At 36.6% G+C, this 24,340-nt stretch overlaps 1 protein-coding gene across 4 annotated transcripts; it reads left to right on the top strand.

Moving 5' to 3' along the window:
• The first annotated feature begins 4,309 nt into the window (after positions 1 to 4,309).
• On the top strand, positions 4,310 to 23,123 carry LOC127554881 (zinc finger protein 420-like). 4 transcript variants are annotated; one of them, XM_051986805.1, is made up of 5 exons: positions 4,310 to 4,442; positions 6,155 to 6,390; positions 13,570 to 13,696; positions 14,743 to 14,811; positions 19,192 to 23,123. In XM_051986805.1, exons 2-5 carry the CDS (start codon positions 6,358 to 6,360, stop codon positions 20,472 to 20,474), a joined length of 1,512 nt encoding a protein of 503 aa, XP_051842765.1. In that variant the 5' UTR covers positions 4,310 to 4,442; positions 6,155 to 6,357; the 3' UTR covers positions 20,475 to 23,123. The 4 variants fall into 4 exon arrangements, with proteins under 4 accessions (XP_051842765.1, XP_051842763.1, XP_051842764.1 ...); XM_051986803.1 differs by having other exon boundaries at positions 5,900 to 6,390; XM_051986804.1 differs by lacking the exon at positions 4,310 to 4,442 and adding an exon at positions 4,633 to 6,062.
• The last annotated feature ends 1,217 nt before the right edge of the window (positions 23,124 to 24,340 follow it).

The raw sequence follows: 24,340 nt of genomic DNA, 5'->3' as shown, positions 1-24,340 counted from the left end.
AAAAAGTTATTTTCTAACTAAAAATAGAAGTTTGAAATAAAAATGTTAGTGGAGTTTCAGAAACTTAATCGTAAGAGTAACATTTACAATAAGATGGCTACACTTTTGAAGTATGTCATTTAATTAGCTCTTGTGTCCCTGAACACATTGTTCAGAAACTCATTAGTTCATTTTTGTCTTATTAGAAGGGAAATAATAGCATTTATTTTAATTTAGATTTCCTGTTGCAGTCATTATGAAATAATGATGTAGTTTTCACTCATGAGATCATCTTCAGAGGGTTTTGGAAGATGAAGTCTAAATAATTGCCTAGATTCACAACTGACAAGCACATTTATATCTTATATTAAAAAAACTCAACTTTTGGAGATATGCAGGGTGTTTTTGGTCTTGGCACTGTTTTTCCTCTTTTATCTATGATTTATTCTAACTTTAAATGATATCACACCGCAAAAAGCCCAGGGAATTTCGTAAGTTTTTTGAAAATCTAAATAGACATGGTGAAGCATGCCTATAATCCCTTTTTCTGAGGATGCTGAGGCTAATGGGTTGCTGGAGATCAGGAGTTCTGAGTTTAGGGCTAAACTTATTGAGTGTTCACATTAATTGTAGAATCAAGACTGTGAACCAGTAGGTGGGGTGAGTAGTGGTCCAAGCCTAAATGGAGCAAGTCAAAGCTTTTATGATAATTAATAGTGGAATCAAGCCCTTGATTCCAAAAAACTTGAGTTTTTTTTTTTTTTTTTTTTTTTTTGGTGGTTGTTGTTGTTTTATTTTTTTTTTTTTACGATAAACCTGAAAATCTTGAGAATTCCCTGAATCCTAGAATTACAAAATTTAAAATTTGGTATATTACCTAGATGGCATAATAGATAGACTAGTAAATTTGGAACAAGAAAAATCTGAGTTTTAATGCAATCTCGACATTTAATGAGCTGTGTGATTCTGGACAATCATTTAACCCAGTTTGCCAAAGTTCCTCATCTATAAAATGAGTTAAAGAAGGAAATGTCAGAACGCTCCAATAGTTTTGTTAAGAAAACTCCAGATGGGGTCAGAGTCAGACATGACTGAAATGACTGAATAAAACAGCAGCAAATCCATCATGACATGATTTACAGTTTACTTTTGTATTAAACTATATTCATAAGATTAATACATATTTATGTTTTTAATGATTGTAGTATTTATTTATAGTAAACAGTTATTGGGAGGTATAACAAGGACAGGAAGTAAGTTTATTTGCAGTATTGGATTGCTGGGATGTTTCTAGAGTGGATTAATTACTAGATTTGATATTTTATTGGGTTAGAGCTAATGTCTATCAATTTGTGAAATTTTTTGAGAAGTACTTCTTAATTTGATTTAGCTAAGTTGTTGACTATAAATATTTCTCTGCTCTCTTCACATTTTCCTCCAAACCATTTGCTAGGCCACAAATTTTATACTTAGTATTAAGAAGCTCATAATTCAACTCCAAAGATTTAATATTGATTCTGTTTACTTTTAGTTTAAATATTTATTATATAAAGCAACTCAACAGAGCTTCAGACTAGCAGCTAACGAAAGACTACACCCAGCAATAAATAAAGAATTAAAGGCACAAACACCCATGAAGAAAGTTGTATCTACTAGAGAGGGTAACTAGGATACATCGATCTCGAAGATAGAAGTTTCAATTAGTTAAAGTTTAATGGCTTCCTGTCTGGTGTTAGATTTAAGATGTTAAATAAAGAGGTCATTTGGGGATGGAAAATGATTTAGCTTGTGCTCTTTCATTTTAATATTTTGTTAAGTTTTTGTGGGAAAATGTGGCATTTTGACAGAAACCAGGAAGAGGATTGTTTAATCCCACCCCCACCAAAATAGAAAAAGATGGAAATAGTTGAATATTTTAAATATTCATCCAGTAGAACAGAAGAAAGAACATTAGGAATCAGGATGGATTTGAAAGCATCATATTCAATTTTTTTAATATCTCAAAATGAACACAGTAATAAATAGAAATTATTTCATGTGCAATTCTTATTACTGAAGACCTGGGTGACCTCCCTGTAGTTCACAGCAGCACACATTAGTGCTGCTAGTTTATGGGATCTCACACTGAATGGCGTGTCCTGAGCAGATCCAGTGTCCTTAGGCGTCTTGGCTTACTATGGGGTCTTTCACCAGCTGTACCAAAAAATGGAGATCTGGGCCCTCTTAAGCATTCATTATTGGCAGTGCTATGTCTTTAATGCCCACATGATATCTATAAAGGCCTAAATTTCTTGGGAACTATGATTAGGCTACCTACTTAGGGATTGCCCACATTTCTTGCTCTGATCTTCATCCTCTGTCCCAAGCATGTCCAGTGCATTTATTTCCAGGCTCACTTGGGACAGAAAGGGCTCAGGTCAGTATTGCCTCCATTATTAGTCTGCTTAACTTCTTCCTTATCTGAGATCCCTATTCCCATGGGTGGCCAAAATCTCTATTCCTTTGGGTGAAGGCTCAGGATCATTTTGCTATATTTTCACATGATGCTGATATTCCAAAAGAGACTACATTATTTCAGGGCCTGCAGTCAAAGGAAAGAGGATGGCTTAGTATTAAAATAATGAGTACATAGAAGGACATTAGTATGGGAAGGGTGTGAACTAACATTTTTGGGGTATGGCCCCGATAGCTTATTTAGCTGAACTTATTAGGATATGGTGTAATGGGAGCACAAAGGATTTTGAGCTCTTTGATATGGGTTCGAATCCTGTTGTCCTAGAAATAAGGGGGCTTGCACCCCTATTTTTTATCCTATCAAGATAATTCTTTTGTCAGACATAAATCTGTATTTGTGGGGGAATACACGATAGGGCAATTCTTGGGTCTCCTCTTAGGAACACAGCTTTGGATTCCTCATAGACTTGGGCATCCTTTAGTCTCTTCCTGAGCTCCTCCGAAGAACATACATTAGTTAGTTAGAAATACTCATTAAGAGCGTTGGGGCTAGAAGCAATCAGCTACAGGAGAGTTGGGGCTACAGACATCTAGGAGCAAGAAAAGTGGGGCCAGTGGGTAGAGACAACCCAGAAGGAGGGCGTGGCCAGAAACATCCAGGATCAGGAGGAGCGGGGCTGCAAACACCTAAAAGCGGGAGAGGTGGGGCCAGAGACAATCAAGGATGGGGCGTGTCTAGAAGCACATCCAGGTGCCGGAGGGGCGGGGCTGTAAACATCTAAGAGCAGGAGAAATGGGGGTCAGAGACAACTCAGCAAGAGGGCGTGGCTATACACCTAGGCGCTGGAGGGGCGGGGCTACAAACAGAAACAGGAAGAAGGTGTAGCTAGGGAGTCCTCCACCTACAGGGCATGGTGGGGTTTTTTCTTCTTCCAATGGCTCTTTTCCCAGTAATGGCACACTTACCTAGGCTTAAGAAATGATGAACTCGTTGATATTAGGGGAAAAAATGGATAGACTTGCACAAAATAATTAGTTAAATAAGCAGAACTAAGACATGGTATATTATAACGGCAATTGTTTTAAGAAACGACTTTGAGCCATTCATTTTGACTATTACTTGACTCAACTATAAAGCACCTAAGAAAGTGCTAAAGAATTGATAGTTGTATAGTGGTTTTACATACACATAATACATCTAAATTTATATCTATATACATATTTGTGTCTAATAGTAGCCCTCTCTAGGCTGGTATGGAAAGAAGTTACAAGGTAACCTTACGTAGCAAGTTGTATATAATAGATTTGCAGTTTCACGTGCAATTCTCCCCTCCGCCCCCAATTCCATGCAATGGAAATGTTGTATTTTAAAGTTCAGAATAAAAAATAAAAAATCCAAAACAATTCCCTCACCAAATAAACACAAAGGGAAACTACTCCCCGGTTTTTTAAACCTCTGGGCACCTGGCCACGCCCAGCTAGTGTCTTTTCCAAGAACATTTAGAAGGGAGAGAAAATATTATTCCGTCCTCAGAGCTTATAAGAATAAAAAACTGGAACTCAGGGTACAGGTATCGCCCTAACTTCTTTTCATTCGGAAGCCTCCGAAACAAGAGCTCTTTACTCCTAAATAAGGTTCGCATAAATAAGGCCCCCGCTTAGACCGTTTTCTTCCACCCTCCGGGAAGGAGGGAGGGGCGGAGGGTGCAGCCCGAGCCTCGTGGAAGGGGCGGAGCAGGTCAGCAGCGTTGAGGTGGGGGAAGGGCTCAGGCTGGGGAGGGGGAAGGGGAGGTTCAGGGGCGGCCCACACAGCAGGGGGGAAGGGCTGGAGCGCCCCAGTCCGGGGATAGAAGGCGGCCCAGAGGCCTCTGGGAAATAGGAAGTCGAGAGCAATGGCGGCGATCCTGGGTTATCTACATCTCTCTATGACAATTCTTAAGAGTTTGACCTGCTTGGCTCATTAACTGGACCAGGCTGCTTCCCGTGGAGCATCCTGCTCACAGCACCAAGTGAATGGATAAGTAATTTATGGAAGGAAGAAAGGGGGGGCGCACCTGGTTCTTTGGGGCACTCACCGGAGATTCTGTGATTGACAACGACAATGACGTTTTAATACAGAAGGAGACTAGCATGGAATAGTGGGGAGGGGGAGGGAGGCACAGGGCTTGGCTCAGCTGGGGGATGGGATGGGGACGGGAAAGAATGGGAAGGGGGAGGGGCAGAAAGCATCCCTCTTGTCACAGGGCTTAGGGCTTGGGAGTACTGAACAGCTGTGGACTCTCTGGTGGGAGTAGCGGGAATTTGAAGTCTCCTTTTTATTAAGTTTTTTGAGGAGAGAACAACTCTATGCCACCTTGGAGGTATTTCCTGGAAATACCCAAAGCACCCCAAAGTTAGGAGCCCCTCTTGAGGTCCTGCTGCTCCAGAGTTGGGCAGATCCGGATAGAGCCTGGAATAGACATATCAAAGTACATCTTAGTTGGCTTCTGATAATTCAGTACGTAGTGATAGGTTGTGAATTTTGGTTAATATATGATATAATGTGTAGCTCAGGTTGTTTTGATCTTTGAGACAGTGTAGGCTGCCTTCCCACTTACTCTTTTCAGTCTTATTTCCTGCTAAAATTTCCTGACTAGAAGGGGAGGAAGTGGTCAGAGAAGTAGAACAGGATAGATTTTTTAAAAACACCCTGCAAGTATTGGGATCTAGGGAAATGATGGAGGGTGTGTTCTGAAAGAATTCAGGACTCAGGCTGGCTCCAAATCAAGTAAAGGTATTAAGATTTATGCAATCAGTGGGTTAGCCTCTATGAAGGAGTTAGCAGCACAGAAGAACAAGACAAGGATTTTTATAGAGTAAATGGTACTGATCACATCACAAGATGTCTAAGTTTGGGGTTGCAGGAGGAGTTTATTAACGTGAAGAGGTCCTAAAATCTTGGTGAAACTGTGTATATGGTTACCCAGAATGCATACAGAAAACCCAGTTTTTTAAGGGATTATTAATATATGGTAATGATATTATAACTAACATTAAATTCACCCAAGAATGACAAAAAAGGAGAAGTCACAGGTGCCATGTCAATAGAAAGATTTGTTGATGGTTTCGGATCCAATGTCCTGTTTTATATCCTGTTGGTACTCCTTTCTTATTAGCTGATTTCTCTGGTATGTCTACACCAGATGGAGTAGTCACCAGGGCTGGCTGACTTGCTCATTGTTGTAGTGATTCTGTGGGATTTGAGGCTGGGGACAACAATTAGAATCCCAACAATAGTATAAGTAACATAAGTTCACCCAAGGACCGCAAAACAAAGGAAGTTTGAAGGTGCCACATTGGGAAAAGTCCTTTCTGCCCTTTGTGGTACACCACCATCCTAATCTGCATTTTATTGGCTGATTTCTCTTATGTTTATAGCACCTGATGTGGTTATAGTATATGCTGATCTGCTTGTTGTTGATTATAGGAAAAGTTCAAGCTGGCTGGAGGCAACAATTAGAATCTCATGAAAAGCATCCAGTAATACTGCCTTCTTGCCCCTAGCACTCATGTTGGACCCAGGCACCAAAGATCTCTTGCCATCTCAGATCCCAAGCCCTTTCTGTCTTTTGGGTCTCAGTAGGATAGAGGTATGGAATTGGGTAGAAGTGAAAGAGTAAGAGAGGGTGACACCATCTCATTTACAACCCTGACCCAATCTGCTGCTTCCCTTTTAACCTAGGTTGGAGTCTCTCCTCTGAGGACAGACCCAGGGACTTTATAACTCCGGTGGAATCTCTCCCTCCACAAATCCCTGTTGGACAGCCTCCTGCCTAGGAAGAGAAAGGAAAGAAGTTTCACTTTCTGGGATCCTTCTCCCTCTCCAGCTCTCATTCTGCAGAGGACCAAAGCCTGGCCCAAGCAGGGAGCCCAAAGTCAGAGGGAATGGCCCCTGGGAATCACAGACCCCCACCCCAGGTAAGTGTTCTCTATCTACCAACTTGACCAACTTCAGCCAGAGACCATTTTTATAATTAGAGAAGATTGTCTTTGAAGATGGAAGTCTCTTTTACCTGTGAAATTGAGTGCATTAGTAACAATACTGCCCTGCTCTCTCTATCAGTGTTTTGAACGGATTCATAGCATTTTGAACATTTATTCCCCTTTCACCTTCTAAATTGCAGCCTACCAATGTTTGTTTTTTAAATTCTCTCTCATTAAATTGACTGACAAAGAAAACCACTTGGCTCTTTAGACTGTATTCTGTATAAATGATGTCGTTGCTTTCTTTATGCATACCTAGTTCTCCCTCTCCTCTATATAGAATTCCTCTCCCCTTTGTTCTTTTGGTCAAACTTTCCCTTTTAGCAATGGAAAGTCAAGGAAACCTCTTCACACTAGAGTCTAGTCTGAACAAATAGAGTTCTGGAGCCTTCCCCTGCTTTTGTCCTTTGCAGTGTTGTCTTCACAGTAGACATTGTTCTGGTGCTATTCATTACCTTCAGCCTCAGATCACACAAGTCTTCTCAGGTCTCTCTGAATCTCTCCCTTTTACCTTTTCTTAAGTCTAGCCAATGAAGGGTCACTGCTAACTTCTGGAAATACAATGGAAGGAAAAATTCGTTCCTGCCTTATTGAAGCTTAATGGGGAAGACAAAATGTCCAAACAAGCTTTGTACAACTTGGAAGGGTGGTATTCTTTGAGGGAAGGCTTTGATAGTTTTAGGAACAAGGGAAAAGACTTTTTTCAGAAGGTGGAATTTTAGCTGAGACTTAAAAGAAGCCAGGAGGCCAGATATGAGGATAGAGAATATTCCAAGTATGAAGGACAGCTAATGGAAAGGCACAGAGTTAAGCCCATGGAAGGAATTTGTCAAAGATCATCCAGGAGGCAAGTGTTCCTGGATGAGGGAGGAGGTGGAAGAATCAGTAAGGTGTAAAAATAGTGAAGAGGAGATTGGGATATGCACCAACTATTTTCTAGGAACATTATAAATACTTTCTCATTTGATTCTTTTGCAAGAATTGTCAGGGCTCTTGCTCATGACAGCCAGAATAAGGCAGTAGAGGATGCAGCCAGGCTGATATCTTATGTGACCCACACCATCAGTAGAAGATGGACATGTGTCTTTCTCATTCACAGATGTGACACCCATGTATATTTATATATTTTTTCATCTTTCTCTTCTCAAAAGAACTTTGGGAAGAATATGTATTGAAATTATTGTACATTTTTTAAAAAAGCATCTAAACATAATAACAATTCATGATTTCACCTATGATCAATCCTATTTCTCTTATATTTTGTTTACAGAAATGTTATTCCATTTCTAGATGTTTATTAAGTTTAGACTAAATTTAAAAACTAAAAATCTTTGTCTTCTTTCAAGTTTCCAGTTAAGACCTTTTAAAGAAGCTTTTCTGCTCCCCAAGCAGCTAGTTCTTTCCCCTGTGAGATTGATTACTTTCTTTCTATTTTTTATGTGTCCTGTAGGCATTTAGGTGATCCAGTGAATAAAGAATTGGGTCTGGAATCAAGAAGTTCAAATGCTGCCCCAAATGCTTACAAACTGTGTGACACTAGCCAATCCACTTAACTTGTCTGCCTCAGTTTTCTTATCTTAAAGAATTAGGAAGATAACAATACCACTTTTCTAAGTTATTGTGAAACTAAATCAATCAGTAAATAAACATTTATTAAAGGCATATTTTCTGCCAGTATTGTACTAAACCTTAGGGGTACAAAAAGATGCAAAAGATAGTCCAAGTCTTTTGAGGGGCTTATAATCTAATGGGAAAATCAGTATGTAAACATATAAAACCAAACTATATATAAGATAAAGAGGAAATAATTAATAGAGAAAAAGCACTAGAATTAAGAGTAATTGGGAAAAACTTCCTGAAGGGGATGAGATTTTTATTTAGACTTCAGGGAAGCCAGGTAGGTCAATAGTCTGAGTGGGGAAGGGAGAGCATTCCAAATATCAGGTACAGCCAGAAAAAAAAGCCAAAAGAGATGCAGTGTTTTGTTAATGAAATATCCAAAAAGTTTGTATCACTAAATAGCAGAGTCTGTGTTATGGAATAAGGTATAAGAAGACTGGAAACATAGGAGGGGAATAGATTTTAAAGGGTTTTGAATATCAAACCTCATTTTGTATTTGATTTTGGAGGTAATAGGGAACCACTGGAGTTTATTGAGTGGAGTGTTGAAATATTCAGATTTGCAGCTTAGGAAAATCACTATAGTGGCTGATGGAGGATGAACTGGAGTGGGAAGAGAGTTAGTGGCCATTAGTCCCATCAAGAAGGTTTTGTAATAATCCAGGTATGAGGTTATGAAGACCTGCCCCAGAGTAATGGTTGTGTCACTGTCAAAGGAAATGACATAGAAATACTACAGGTAATTATTTTCCTTATCTATCATCTCTTCCCTTGGGATCATTGCCCTTTTGCCTTTGAGGCTGTTTATGGCACATAGTTAGAACATTGAAAGGGACTTCAGTAATATCTAATCCCACTCATAAACAAAATGAATCTCCAGTAAGAATAAAAAATGGTCATCTAACCTCTACTTGAAGACTTTCAGGGATGGGAGAGCTCTTTACTACTTCCTTTTAAAGCAGCTTATTCCATCTTGGGACAGCTCTCATTATTAGGAGTGTTTAGTTTTGGTTTGGTTCAGTTTAGTCTAGTTTTTTTTTTTTTTTTTTAAACTGTGTTTAAATTGGCCTCTTTATAACATTCACATGTTATTCCTAATTGTTCTCTTTGGGTTCCAAACAATAGGTCTAAGTCCTCCATATGTTTACCTCTTCAAATAAGTGAGTACCATGTGCTGTATTTTCTCGGTTGGGAATGAAATTTGACAAAAAGGGTGAAAGAGGATATTTTTCAAGCAAGTTAAGATTTATTAGCAGTGATATGCTGCTTGTCAATATGACAGCCAATAACTTGTTTTCATTTACACCAAAGACAATGAGCAGCTGGACACCTTCCTTTGTATAGGTTTTAGGGAGTATAGAACAAAGAACAGAACAGGGTAGATGACATCATGGGATTGGAGATAAGATGAATGGTTGAAAGTTTGGGAATGGGTGCTAACAAAGATCCTTTCCCCCACTTCTTTCCTGAGACTAAGAAGTGCTCATTATTTGAGTGTACAATGCAAGATTTAAAGATGATAGATTAGACCTTTTTGGACAGCAGTCCAGAAATCCTTGAAGAATAGCTTAGTAATATAAAGATGTTAGGCCTGATTTCCTGCTTCTCCTAAGATCAGTTTTTTATTGAAGCAAAAATAATTTAGTGATTAGCAGAAGAGCTGGTGTTTCAAATTAACTCATTACTAATCAGTTGAATCTCTGATCTAAGTTAAGAGACAAAGAAACATGATTTGAGCAGTTAAAGGACAACATCAATTACTTGTAAATAGGAGCAATAACAAAATGATACAATATCAATTCAGTCTTCTTATCCTAATATGTTTGTTTTAAAAACCAAGTAGCCCATTTTTGTGGTTCTCAGATTTTCACCATTCTCAAATCACTGGGAGTTGTAGAATTTCTGACATTAAATTTACTGCACAGTTTCATTCTCATTTCTGTTCTTTCTTTCATCATGTATCCTTTTTTTTTTGGTGAGACAATTCAAATTAAGTGACTTGCCCAGGATCACACAGCTAGGAAGTGTTAAGCTTCTAAGGTCAGATTTGAGCTCAGGTCTTCTGGAGTTCCAGGGGTGATGCTTTATCCATTGCACCATCTAGCTGTCCCATCTATACTTTTTTTTTTATTTAAACTAAGTTTGGTGGTGAACTCCTTGTGACTCTTGGGGCAAGAGTTTTATCTTATTATTGAAATTACTTGCTTTGTATCTTCAGGGTTAGCGATTTTAATGTCATTTGTTGCTTTTGGACTTAGTTCTCCTGTAATATAGAAGACTTGGGAACCTGCTTTTTCTAGATCTGTAGTACTCATCAATCTGTCCCCAGAGTTCCCTGCCTCCTTCTTACCCCCCCGATCTACATTCTAAGAGGGATCCCTTTCCTTCAGGGGGGATCCCATCATTTCCTAACCTGCATCAAGTTCTTTTCTTTTTTTTTTTTAATGACAATCTTATTAAGAATACAATTTCTCCTTGTTGATTATTATACCTTTTGAAAAATGAATTTCTTTTGAAAACCAGTCATTATTGTTATTGGCTCCTCTGCTATTGAAAGAAAAATAAGGAGAAATGAGGAGGAGAGACAAGAAGAGAGAGTAAAGAGGACTCATACTAGAGCTTTCCCAACATTACCGTCCTACATCTATTCTAGGCTTTGTTCTCTTTGCTTGGAAGACAAACTGGTGCTTCTTTCTTGGATGGTTTTGGTGAATTGTTTTATTCTTTCCACCAACTAATGTCATCAAGACAACAGAAAGCAGAAAAATAGGTTTATTACACTCATAGTGTCCAGTGCAGAGAAAAGGCTATCATATAGAGCAATTAATAGTTCATCAGTAACTTTAGAGAGAGCAGTTTCAGAAAAGTGAAGGTAAAAACCAATTTGAAAGGTTGAAAATTTGAGAAGTGGCGAAATGATTGAGGGTTTGCAAACTATTGGAGAAGTTAGTATAGAGTGGGATCAAATGACCACATAGAGGACTGGCCTTGGCAAAGACAAGATTCTCTTCTTTGGGGGCCTGGAGGAAAAAAATTTAGGAGATTACATATAAGGGTTTTAATATAAAGAGAATGGGAATATTTAGTCATTCAGTAAACATTTATTAAGTGCCTACTAAGTGCCAGGCACTACCATTAGTGCTGGAGATCCAAAAAAAAAAAAAAAAGTAAACAACAGTTTGCTCTCAAAGAGCTCACAAAATAATGCAGGGAAACAATAAGTAAACAAATAATAGGAAAACAAGTTAAAAAGAAGATAAATAGGATATAATTAAAGGAAGAAAGGCAAAAATGAAAAATAGTTGGTAAAGGCCTTCTGTAGAAAGAAATTTTAGTTGGGACCTTGAAGGGAACTAGAAGGCAGAAATGAAGAGGGCAAGTATTTTGTCTGTGAAAAACAGCCTGAGAAATTATTTGGAACAGAAGATAGAGTGAGTTCTTTTTGGAATAGCAAGGAAGCCAGTGTCTTTAGATCAAATGGTAGATGACAGAAAGTAAGGTGCACAACGTAAGTGTTGCCCAGTCATGAAAGACTGAATTCAAAAAGAGTATGCAAAAGTATTTAATCTTAGAGGTGGTAGAGAGCCACTGGAGATTATTGAATAGGGTAGTGACAGAAGTAGAAAATGGGAGAGGAGAGAAGATATCCAATTGAAGGGTAGGGTATAGAAGTCAGTCTGAGAAAGTCTTAAAGTAGTTGAGGCAGGTTAGAAATAAAGAGATGTCTGAGATTAGCTTTCTTCTTAAATGGAATTTTGGAATTCATAGACCTGTCTCAGGATAGTAAATGATGTATGGTGAAAGATTGGGGAGAAAAGAGGCTTGGCTTCTCTTGGGAGTGATGTATTAGAGAATCAATTTGGAATCATTTGTCATAAAGAATTGACTGACTTCCTTTACAGATTGCTCATGAGCTATGAATAAATGACTATGCAGTGAAGAATAGTGACTAAGAAGACCCTACTGTAAATTCTTGGGAATCTCAGTAAGTGGGGAGTGATCAATAAATTCATTAACTGTTTAGAAGACAATTGATAGAAATAAAGGAAGTTAAAGATGAAATATAGATTCCAAATATAACATAAATCAGGTGTTTTAAAAGAAACACTTTCTTTTAAAGAAAGAAGAAATCAGGACAGTTAAGTGATTCTAGAGTGTCAGGCATGGAGTCAGAGAGACTTTCCTGAATTCAAATCTTGGCCTCAGAAACTTACTAGCTGTATGACCCTGAACATATCACTTAATCCTTTTTGCCTTGGTTTCCTCATTTATAAAAAGAGAGAAGGAAATGACAAACCACTTCAGTATTTTTACCAGAAAGACCTAAATGGAGTCACAGACAATCGGACACCATTGAAAAATGATTGAACAACAAAAAAGAAGAAATCAAAAATTTGAAAAAGTGAAGACAGTGTAATACAATGATGAAAAAATTTCTTGCAAATAGTAGATATTTTCAAAAGGTAAATCATATCACTATAACATAAATGGAAGAAAATGAAAGAGCAGATCATTAACTATCAAGTGCATTGTTCTGTGTGTAGCAGGTTGGCAAAACAGAGGACTCCTTCTCAAGTATCAAGATGTTTTCAGATTTAGTCAAGCTCTGCTTATGATTTCTTTCATCAACCTATTTCTTAACTCATTCTCTTGATTCTTGATCGTCAGTGTTCTAGAATTCTATGAGTATGTTTAGATTATCTTTTTTCTTATAAAGAACCTGGAAATATCTGTCTCATGAATTAGCTCCACTTCCACTTAATGAAATACCACATGTTATGTCTTTGACACCTCATACCCAAAGCCTTTTCAAGCCTTACTAGAATGAAAGATATCTTGGATGGAAACAATCTCATATGCTATTCAGTTCATTTCAGATTGTGATTAATATCTCTTAAGAAAATTCTCTAGATAAGATGTTATTTCTGACTTTTAGGAAATTAAATAAATTATTCATTTTTTTCTCTCTCTTCAGAGATCATGAGAAATATTTTAGCCTTTCAATATTTTAGCACCAAATGCTTGGTGCTTTTTACAATTTTTTTATGGAATTATATCACTTATGACAGTTCTGATGAGGAAGAAATTTCAAATCACCTTGTTTTCTTCAACAGTTCTGATGAGGAAGAAATTTCAAATCACCTTGCTTTCTTCAACAGTTCTGATGTGGAAGAAATTTCATATCACCTTGTTTTTTTCTTTCAGAGATCCTCATCTCTTACTGAAGACATAACTTTTCTAATTCAATATAGAATAACACTTCATAGTTATACATTTTTAAGCTTTCCAACTGAAAATATAAAATGCTTTTTTCAATATTCCATTGGACTTTTCATGACAATAGTTTCAAGTGTTGGCTCTAACACTCAAAGGGTATGACCTTTGGATCAGACCCTTTGCTTTACTTTGCTTTTGTATATTTGTAAGTATTGAACTAAATCAATTCTGAAGTGTGTCTTTCAACTCTAAATCCTATGCGTTTTGATATTCTAGGAGTTGGTGACATTCAAGGATGTGGCTGTAGATTTCTCCCCAGAGGAGTGGGGTCTGTTGGACCATGCTAAGAAAGAGCTATACAAGGATGTCATGCTGGAGAATGCTCAGAATTTACTCTCCCTAGGTAAGGACCACTTCCTCTGGCAATTCTGAATCTGCCATCAAAAGGAGTGTCTTCATTCCCCTAGTGTGCAGTATTTCAGGCATTTGACATTTGGCAATTCTTAGATTAGATGCTGATTTCCTGTATCCAAGAGACAAGATCCTCCTGCTGCCTTGGTTTTCCTATGAAAGATTTTTGCATTGTGTGATTGAGAGCTGGGAGTTTCCTTTGTTGTTCCTAAAGATGTCTCCTCCTGGTTCATAGCAGCTTCAGGTCAAGGATCAGATCAATGGTATTGAATCTCAGACTTGGAGTGAATCTCAGGCATTATGTATTTTAACTTCTACCTGGAAGTGAATTTTGTTTGCAAAATCTCTAATAACTGTTCATGTAACTTTGCCTTGAATATGGACAATGATGGAAACCTTCCTTCTCCTAAGGCCATTCTTCTTTGGGAAAAATTTTTGTCTTTGAAATTTCTTTTTGATAATAAGGATAAATTTGTAGCCCACTGCTCATGGTATTACTCTTAGAGTAAGTATGTCCTTGTTTTTTCTTTGTATATACCCCAGATTCTAGTATAGATACAGAAAAATAAAGGGAAGGGAATAAATATTTATATACAATTCCTATGAGCCAGACTCTATGCTAAGGGCTTTCTTTATGCATATTTTCTCATTTGATTCTCACAGCAATCTTTTGGTTTTGGTGCTGTTATTATACCCATTTTATAATTGAAAAAACTAAGGCAAATAGAGATTAAGTTACTCTTGGGCACAGAATTAGTAAATGTCTGTTGCCAAATTTGAACTCCTATCTTTCTGACTCTAGGCCCAGTGCTCTCTCCTCTGTACCATCTTGTCTCTAATTTCTAGAAAATGCAGGCCCTGGAATTTGCATGAATTTCCCTGAACCCCAAAAAGTTCCCAGCAATGCCTACCCCAGAAACTTTTTGAGTAGTTCTTGAAACCATTTTGCAATCTCTGCTTGCAGTCCCCTTTTCCCTAATGAGGATTAAATTATAATTTTCTCTTTATCCTCATCCTTAACTTATTCCCCATGCCCAGGGCTTCCAGTTCCCAGAGAATATTTGATCTCCCATTTTGAGCAAGAAGGCCTGAGGAGCTCCTGTCCAGGTGAGTGAGGTGAAAACCAGTGTATGTGGGCTGTTCATTTCCAGAGGCTTCTGAAGGGCACTAGACTTGGGGACAGGAATACCTGATTTGGGATTCTTTTTAGCAGTGAGATCTTGGTTGGATCACTGCAACTCTATGCCCTGCTTTCCTCAAGTATAAAAGGAGGGGGTTGGACTCCATGGACTTTTACTTCTCTTTTAGTAATAAATCAGTGATCCTGGGACTTAGGACTCTCCTGCCACCATCTCAAAAGGGCCAATTCTGTCTAATACAAGCTTGCTCTTAGGCCTTCCTTAGGTATTTATTAAGTGCTCATTATGTGTCAGACTCTGTGCCAAGCACCAGGGTTATAAAAATATAAGACAGACATTCCCTGCTCTCAGTAAGCTTATAGACTAGTGAGAAAGACCGCATGGATACAGTACGTAGGATAAGGGCAGCAGGCACTAAGGTAAGAAAGAATAGACATCTTGTCAAAAGTATAGTTTTACCTTGTATTTCAGATAAGCCAGGTGTACATTCTCAGTGTGAGGACCAGCTAGGGAAAGCTTCATGGAGTGGGAAGATGGAGTGTCCTGTTAATGGGACAGAAAGAAGCCCTGTACTTCACTGGAGTATATATCTGTGAAGTTGGGAGTAAGGTGAAAAGGGGTCAGAGAGAGACAGATGATAAAGGGCTGCAGCGGCCCAACAGAGAGATGCCTCTTTTTTTTTGTTGGCAGCAAGGAGCTGCTGGGGTTTTTGAGTAGGGAGTGATATGATTAGGCAAGAGTTTTAAGAAGATGTCTTTGACTGCTGGTTGGAGGATTGAGTGGACTGGGAAGAACTGAGGCATGGGTCCCAACCATTCAGTTCTTGCAGTGCATTCAGTGTAAGGTTATTAGTCCTGACTGAACCAAGGAAAGAGCAATGTTGGGAGAGGAAGGGATGTATCTAAAAAAGGTTACAAAGGTGCAATCAACAGCAATAGATTAGATGTAGGGGAGAGGAATGTGTGAGAAATAATGAAGAGTGAGTGGCACATAGGTTATGAGCCTCGGTGAGTAGAAGAATTGTGCCCTAGATAGTAATAGGAACGCAAGAAGATGGGAGCATTGGGGAAAAGATAAGCTTAGCTTTGGATGTGTTATGAATTGTACCAGGAAAGAGAATTGCCCCAAAATCTTAGAAGAAAGAGAAGAGAGTATTAGGAAAAAGTGATTGATTAACAGTTATCAGAGGCTGTAAAAAGTGTAAGAAGATTAAAGATTAAGAAAGTCATTGATTTTATTAGGAATTGGGAGATCACTGGTAATTTTGGAAAGAGATGTTTCAGTTGAACAATGAAATTGGGGGCCAAATTATGGAGTTTTGAAGAAAATAAGAGGAAAGTAAATAGTGACAACAGTTATAGGTGGTCATCTCCAGTTATTTAGCTATACAAGGGTTGGACAATATAGGACAACATATGATGGGGAGGAAGGAATCAAGTGAATTTTTTTTGTATGAATCTAGGAGACATGTTTGTTGTTTCATAGGAACTAAGACAAGATGTAGTTGACAGAGAAAGATTCAAAAGTAGTAGGAAAAATAGAGTCATATAAGGAATATTCTGGGGTAGAGAGTTGGATGAAGTAAAAATATTTATATATATAGATGAGTTTTCTTTGACAAGTAGGAAGGATCCCTTCTTACTTGAGCTTGAGGAAGAGAAGGAAAAGAACATATATGACATATGTGAAATGAGGAGATGATAAGATAGTTCTAGGTAAATGTCCCTTTTTTAGTGAAATAACAAGACCATGTTCTGATTAGAAATCATAGAGGGGAGCAAATGATATGGGAAGGTTGAGGAGACATGAAAAGATTTGAAAAAAGTTATATGGTATAATGTTTTGCCATAGTGAGAGCCCAGCTGAGAGTATGTAACCTAAGAGAATGGAGGTTTATGAAGGAGAAAATAATCAGGGTGGAAAGAATCAAAATGATAATGACAATGATAATACTTAATAATTATATTGTGCCTCCCCTGTGCCAAGAGTTCTACAAATATTGTTTTTTTAAATAATAATAGCTTTTTACTTTTCAAAATACATGCAAAGATACTTTCAACATTCACCCTTGTAAAATCTTGTGTTCCAAATTTTTCTCTCTCCCAATATTATCTTATTTGGTCCTCACAACAGTCCTAGGAAATTCGATATCAAATTCTGGTCCAGATGTTTTTTTCACTAGCACTACTGTCCTTATATCTGTCTCTGAATATGCCAGTTCTGTACCTGGGGGCTATTAGAATTAGCTATTATTAGAAGGGGCTAAAGGGTGGGGGGGAGGAAGGGGAGAAGCTCTGGATCTGGGAGATGCTGTAATGAAACTGGCTAGTCAGTGTTGTCTTAATATTGTTGACAATTCTGTAAAGTTCCTTTTTATGAGAGTGCTATTTATTTCTTTCATAATACAGATAAATTGAGGTAAAGAAGTACTGTGATTTTTTAAATATTTGCAGGTAGTTAGTTTCTGAGCTTAATTTGAAGTTGTCTGCTCGACTTCTGCCCCATTGCTCTATCCACCAGGCTATTCAGCTGTGTCATGGTGGAAAATGAATTTCTGTCCTAGAAGATGTTTCTAAGAGGATTATCTACATAGAACATATGTGATGATCCATGATTTTTTAAATATGGCTTATAATGCACATGCCTAACAGTCATGGATCTTCCTAACAGTCATGGATCTTGATTACATACTTTGCCTTGTATTCTGCAGGAACAAAAATATTTATCACTAATGAATATGATTACAAGATAATTGTAGAAGGAAGTACTCTGGTGCAAGTGACAAAAAGCAAGTGAGGGTCTTTGCATGCCTATGACCTGAGGATTTGGAAACAATTTGATGACAGCTTGAGAAACTGAAGAAATCTGTTGCACTTAGAAGAAATCAGTTTGATGCATTCACTGCATGAATGCCAAATGTTTTGTATGCCTAATCATGATGTTTGAGACTCTCTGAAGAAAGGGACTGATTATGTTTTGAATATTCACATACTTGTTTTCCCTGAGGAAAAAATGTATTTATAACAACATTAAGTAATTTACTGCTTAAAGTAGCATGAAAGAATTTTTAGGTCAAATCCTTTGGTCTATTATTACCAACTCCCAAGGGATCCTTGATCCCCTAAATGGGAAGAGTTGCTGGAGGACTAATAATGTAGCACACCACCTACTTTTTGGCAGATGGAAGAGAGTTTTAAAATCCATGATGAGAAATAATTTTGCACATGAAAAATATAGTTTTTTATTGGCCCATATAGGATTTTTTAAAATTAAAGCAACAGTGTCATTCAAAGATAAAAATTTTAAAATAAAGAGATAATAACTATCTTAAAAAAGGTATGACCCAGAATAGAATCTAAAATGCCTTATGTAAAAACAAAAAACAGAATTAGTACTCATGATAAGATCTCATTTTCAGTAGCAACAATAATAGAAATTTAAAAGGCAATTATAGTATGTTAAGAGATATGATAGATAATGAAAAATATGAAAATTTTAATATGTGTGTAATAAATGGCATAATATCTATATATCTGATTAAATTATAACTAGAAATTACTATAGGGCAGTTGAAAAGAGTAAATCCTTCTCAGCTTAGTGTGAAATTCACAATAAATGGCAATATGATATTGTATCAAAATTGGTCAGTATAGGACAGTAGAAAGATTAATCTGAACATATAGAATAAGATTGTAATCAACAGTTCTTCTTTAAAAAAGGATTGAAAGTGGAATGGAGATAATCTGTCTAATGCAATATACAGGTCACACTCAGTTGCTGGCTTTGAGTACTAGTCTCAGCTGCTAAGATTTGGGTTAGGCAGAGTTCATTGCCTGAATTATAAAGTATAATGAGAATCCCAGCTTTGCCTGTATCTCATGTGTGTTGTGAAGACCCAATGTGATTGGATTATTTGTGGAATTCTTTGTTAGTTAAATCATCTTATAGGTACTAAATAATAGCATTTTCACATGATTTAAGTAAGTTTGAAAGCTCTTTTTGATTGAGGGAATTAAATATCATTCAATTTTGTTGTTGTTGAGTCATTTCAGACTCCCTGTGGTCCATTTGGGATTTTCTTGGCAAAGGTACTGGAGTGGCTTGCCATTTCTCTCTCCAGCTCATTTTCCAGATGAGGAACTGAGAAATAACCTAAGTGACTTACTCAAGGTTTACAAAGTTAGTAAATGTCTAAGTCCAAATTTGAACTCAGATTCTCCTGACTCCAGGGCCAACACTTAATATACTTTCCCACTTAGTTGCCCATATTTCAATTTATTTTCTGAGAAAGGAAGGAAGAGGATATATTTATAATGTGTGTGTATATATGTATGTTTGCTTTCTTCAGATTCAGAGACCAGATTTGATGTGAAGGAATCAACTGCAAAGCTGAAAGTGATCTCATGGAATGACTATTCTCAGTATAGTCAATGCAGTGCTGGTCATGCTAATCATCAAAGAATTCACACTGGAGAGAAACGTTATGAATGTAATCAATGTAAAAAGACTTTCAGAATGAGCTTCCATCTAACTACACATCAGAGAATCCACACTGGAGAAAAACCTCATGAATGTAATCATTGTGGAAAGACTTTCACACAGCGTTCCAGTCTTTATGTGCATCAAAGAATCCACACTGGAGAGAAACCTTATGAATGTTATCATTGTGGAAAGACTTTCACACAGCTCTCCAGTCTTGCTGAACATCAGAGAATCCACACTGGAGAAAAACCTTATGAATGTAATCAGTGTGGAAAGACTTTCAGAATTAGCTCTCATCTCGTTGTACATCAGAGAATCCATACTGGCGAAAAACCTTATGAATGTAATCATTGTGGAAAGGCTTTCTCACAGCACTCTGGTCTTGCTGAACATCGGAGAATCCACACTGGAGAGAAACCTTATGGATGTAATCAATGTGGCAAGACTTTCAGAAGTAGCTCCCATCTTGTTGTTCATCAGAGAATCCATACAGGAGAGAAACCTTATGAATGTAATCAATGTGGAAAGGCCTTCAGATGCCGCTTCACTCTTTGTAGACATCAGAGAATTCACACTGGAGAGAAACTTTTTGAATGTAATCAATGTGGAAAGACTTTTACCTGCACATCACATCTTTTTAAACATCAGAGAAGTCACAGTGTAGAGAAACCTTATGAGTGTAATCCATGTGAAAGACTGTCACACAGTCCTCCAGTCTTGCTTGAACATCAGAGAATCCACAATGGAGAGGATTCTTATGAATGTAATCAAGAGGGAAAGACTTTCAGAAGGAGCTCCCATCTTGTACATCAGAGAATTCGCACTGGAGAGAAACCTTATGAATGCAATCAATGTGGGAAGGCTTTCCGATGCCTTTCCACTCTTTATACACATCAGCTAATCCACAGTGGAATAAAACCTTTTGAATGTTATCAATGTGGAAAGACTTTCAGGTGTACATCATATCTTTTTAAACATCAGATGATACACACTGGAGAGAAACCTTTTAAATGTAATCAATGTGAAAAGACTTTCACAAGGAGCTCCAGTGTTACTTATCATCAGAGAATTCACACTAGAGAGAAACTTCTTAACTGTCTGGAGTATGGGAAAACTTTTAAGGTACACTCTCATCTTACTAAACAATAGAAAGTCCATACTAGAGGAAATACTTCATTAATGTAATCAATATGGAAAATCACCCAGAGTAGAGTTACCCCTTATTTCCCATCAGAGAATTCACATAATATAGAAATTACATCTCTGTAATGCATATGTAAAGACATTCAAATGTAGTGCAGAACTTGTTAGACATCAGAAACTTCATCTTGGGAACAAGCCCTATATGGATACATTATGGGAAAACCCTTGGCCAGAGATCATCTCAGAGATTCATAGTAGAGAGAAGGCTTTGGAATATACTCAATGAGGACCTGCCTTTTGCTAGAAGATGGATGTCACTAGACATTCACATTGGAAGGAAGCCTTATAAAAGCAATACTTATGGAGAAGGCTTTCACCTAAAGCTTGTATATGTATATACACTGGAAAAATCTTGCTTGGGATAAATCTTATTGATCTAATTAATATGGGAAGCTTTCCTGAAGCATAAACTTTTCATTAGACATCCCAAATTTCATATTGTGCATAAAGGCCTAAAAGTGGATTAAATATTTCTCTGAAATCCTAAGGTTTCTCATTACTCTTCTATAATATTCTTCCATGGCATTTTAATGACATAACTTTTTTTTTTTTTTTTGAGGCAGTGGGGGTTAAGTGACTTGCCCAAAGTCACACAGCTAGTTAGTGTGAAACTATATTTGAAATTGCTATCTCTTGGCTCCAGGGCTGGTGATCTTTCCACTGTGCCAGTTAGCTATCTTTCTTCCCATTCCCACAGTGGCATAACTTCTGCCATTTCCCAGTCAATTGGTACTCACTGTTTTTCTTGATGTTAGCTGGCAAAAATTTTTGTTATCTGTTGGACATTTTTTGAAATTTGATTTTTTTTTGACAATTACATGTAAAATAATTTTAAAGATTAATTTATTAATATTTTCATTTTTTTCCCTCTCCCTGCTATTTCTCCTCCTTGAGACAGCAAGCAATTTGATATAAGATTATACATGTGCAATCATTCAAAACATATTTCCATATTAGTCATTTGTGAAAGGAAAAGCAGGTTTCTCCCCAAAAACACCCAAAAAAATTTAAAGTGAAGAGTGGTATGCTTTGATGTGCATTCAAATTCCACCAGTTCTTTCTTCAGAGGTGAATAGCATTTTTATCATATGTCCTTTGGAATTGTCTTGGATTGTTATATTGCTGACAATAATTAAATCATTCACAGGTGATAATTTTATATTACTATACTGTATACAATGTTCTGGTTCTGCTCACTTTATTTTGCATTAGTTCACGAAAGTCTTCTAGCTTTTTCTGAAAGCACCTTTTTCATCATTAAAAAAAAATAATATGATAATATTCCATTACAATCACACACCACAACTTTTTCAGTCATTCCTCATTTGATGGGCATCCCCTCAATTTCCTATTCTTTAATACTACAAAAAGAACTTATATAAAATCTTCCCCTTTAAAAAAAAAATCTCTTCGGGATATTGATCTAGGAGTACTATTGCTGAATGCATAGATGCCAATTGCTCTACAACAGGGGTCCTCAAACTACTGCACACAGGCCAGATGCAGCAGCTGAGGATGTTTATCCCCCTCACCCAGGACTATGAAGTTTAGTTTTTGTTTTTACGTAGTCCGGCCCTCCAACAGTGAACTGGCCCCCTATTTGAAAAGTTTGAGGACCCCTGCTCTACAAAATCATTGGATCTCAAACACACAACTCCTGATTTTTCCACATTCTCTCTTACATTTATCATTTTCCTTCTCTTTCATATTAGGCAATCTGATATATATGAGGTAGTGTCTCAGAATTGTTTTAATTTGCATTTCTCTATTCAGTGGTGATTTTCAGTAGTTTTCTTATGGTTATTAGCTTTAATTTTTTATGAAGAAGAAATTCTTTCTTATCCTTTGACCTATTGATCAACTGGGAAATGTCTTGTCATCATGTACATTTGACTCAATTCTCTATATTTTTGAGAAACAAAGCCTTTAACAGAGATATGCACTATAAAATAATTTTTCCAACTTCTTTACTTCTAATCTTGGATGCATTGTTTTTGTTTGTATAGAACCATTTTAATTTAATGTAATTAAAACCATATATTTTATAAGTGATAATGTTTTCTCCTGTTTGGTCATGAATTCTTTCCTTATCAATATATGTTACAAGTTAATTATTTCATTCTCCCCTAATTTGCTTATACTATTTTTTCTTATGTCTAAGTCAAGTTCCCATTTTGACCTTATCAATACATTATTAGATGTTTGGGGCATTCTGCCAAATGGCTTTCCAGTTTTTCTAGCAGTTTTTCTCAAATACTAATTTTTTTGTCCCAAAATCTTGGCTCTTTGGGTATCCTACTAGGTAACTGTGGTCATTTATTACCGTGTATTGCATACCTAATCTATTCCACTGATTTATAATACATTTTTTTCCCAAAACAATACCAGATTATTTTTATAATTATCATTTTGTAATACAATTTGAGAGCTGGCACTGCTAGGCCACCTTCACTTTTTTTTTTTTTTCATTGATTCTCTTGATATTCTTGAACTTTTGTTCTTTCAGATGAATTTTTGATGGCTTTTTTTTAACACTGTAAGATAATTTTTGGTACTTTGATATGGCACTGAATAAATAGATTGATATGAATAGAATTGTCATTTTTATCTTATTGGCTGAGCCTACCCATGAGCAATGAATATTTTTCCAATTGTTTTGATCTGACTTTGTGTGAAAAGTGTTGTGTAATTGTGTTCATGTGGTTCTTAAGTTTGTCTTGGGTTTGTCTTCCCAAGTATTTTATATTGTCTACAGTTATTTTAAAAGGAATTTATCTTTTGCTGCTAGGCTTTGGTGATAATGCATAGAAATGCTGATGATTTATGTGGGCTTATTTTGTATTCTATAGCTTTGCTAAAATTATTGTTTTATCTAGTTTTTTAGTTTATTCTCTAGAATTTTCCAAGTATATCATCCTGCCATCTGTAAAGAATGATAATTTTATTTCCTTATTACCTATCCTAATTGTTTTGATTTCTTTTTTCTTTTCTCCTATGGTTAGAACTCTATGGTTAGAGCAGGTTAGAACTATGGTTAGCTAATTCTTGGTACGATGTTGAATAATAATCCAAAATCCTTGCTTTACCCCTAATCTTATTGGAATGACAGCTTATTCTCTTTACAGAAAATGTTTGCTTAGGGTCTTAGATACATACTACTTATCATTTTAAGGAAACTTCTACTTATCCTTATGCATTCTAAGTATTTTTTAAAATAGGAGTGAGTGTTATATTTTGTAAAAATATTTTTCTCTAGCTATTGAGATGAGCATATGACTTCTATTGTTTTTGTTACTGGGGTGGTCAGTTCTGCTGATAGTTTTCCCAATATTGAACTAGCTCTGCATTTCCTATGTAAATCCCACCCATTGATAGTTTATGTCTTTGTGATACATTGTAATCTCTTTGCTAATATTTTAAAATTTTTGCATCAGTATTCATTAAGAAAATTGATTTATAGTTTTCCTTTTTTGTTTTGGTTCTTCCTGGTTTAGGTATCAGCACCATATTTTTGTATGGTAAATGGAATTTAGTAAGAACTACTTTTTTGCCTATTTTCCCAGATAGTTTCTTTAATATTGGAATTGTTCTTTAAAGGTTTGTTAAGAATTTACTTGTGCATCCATCTCGGAGATCATTGATGGTTTATCTCATTTTATTTTATAAAATAGGCATATTTAATTATTCTCTTTCTTCTGTTATATGGGCAATTTATATTTTTATAAATATTCAACCATTCACTTACATTATTTGATTTATTGGCACATAATTGGACAAAATAGCTATTCTAATTGGTATATAATTGGCAAAAT

This window comes from Antechinus flavipes, chromosome 3 (genome assembly GCF_016432865.1).
Source record: "Antechinus flavipes isolate AdamAnt ecotype Samford, QLD, Australia chromosome 3, AdamAnt_v2, whole genome shotgun sequence".
Taxonomy (NCBI): Eukaryota; Metazoa; Chordata; class Mammalia; order Dasyuromorphia; family Dasyuridae; genus Antechinus; species Antechinus flavipes.
Note: the sequence above shows the minus strand (reverse complement) of the source record. Positions and strands in the feature narration are given on the sequence as shown.

Coding starts and splice junctions, on each gene's coding strand:
- LOC127554881 (XM_051986805.1), top strand. CDS start 6,358: ATGGCCCCTGGGAATCACAGACCCCCACCCCAG. Junction 6,391..13,569: donor ATCACAGACCCCCACCCCAG/GTAAGTGTTCTC, acceptor TTGATATTCTAG/GAGTTGGTGACATTCAAGGA. Junction 13,697..14,742: donor TCAGAATTTACTCTCCCTAG/GTAAGGACCACT, acceptor CCCCATGCCCAG/GGCTTCCAGTTCCCAGAGAA.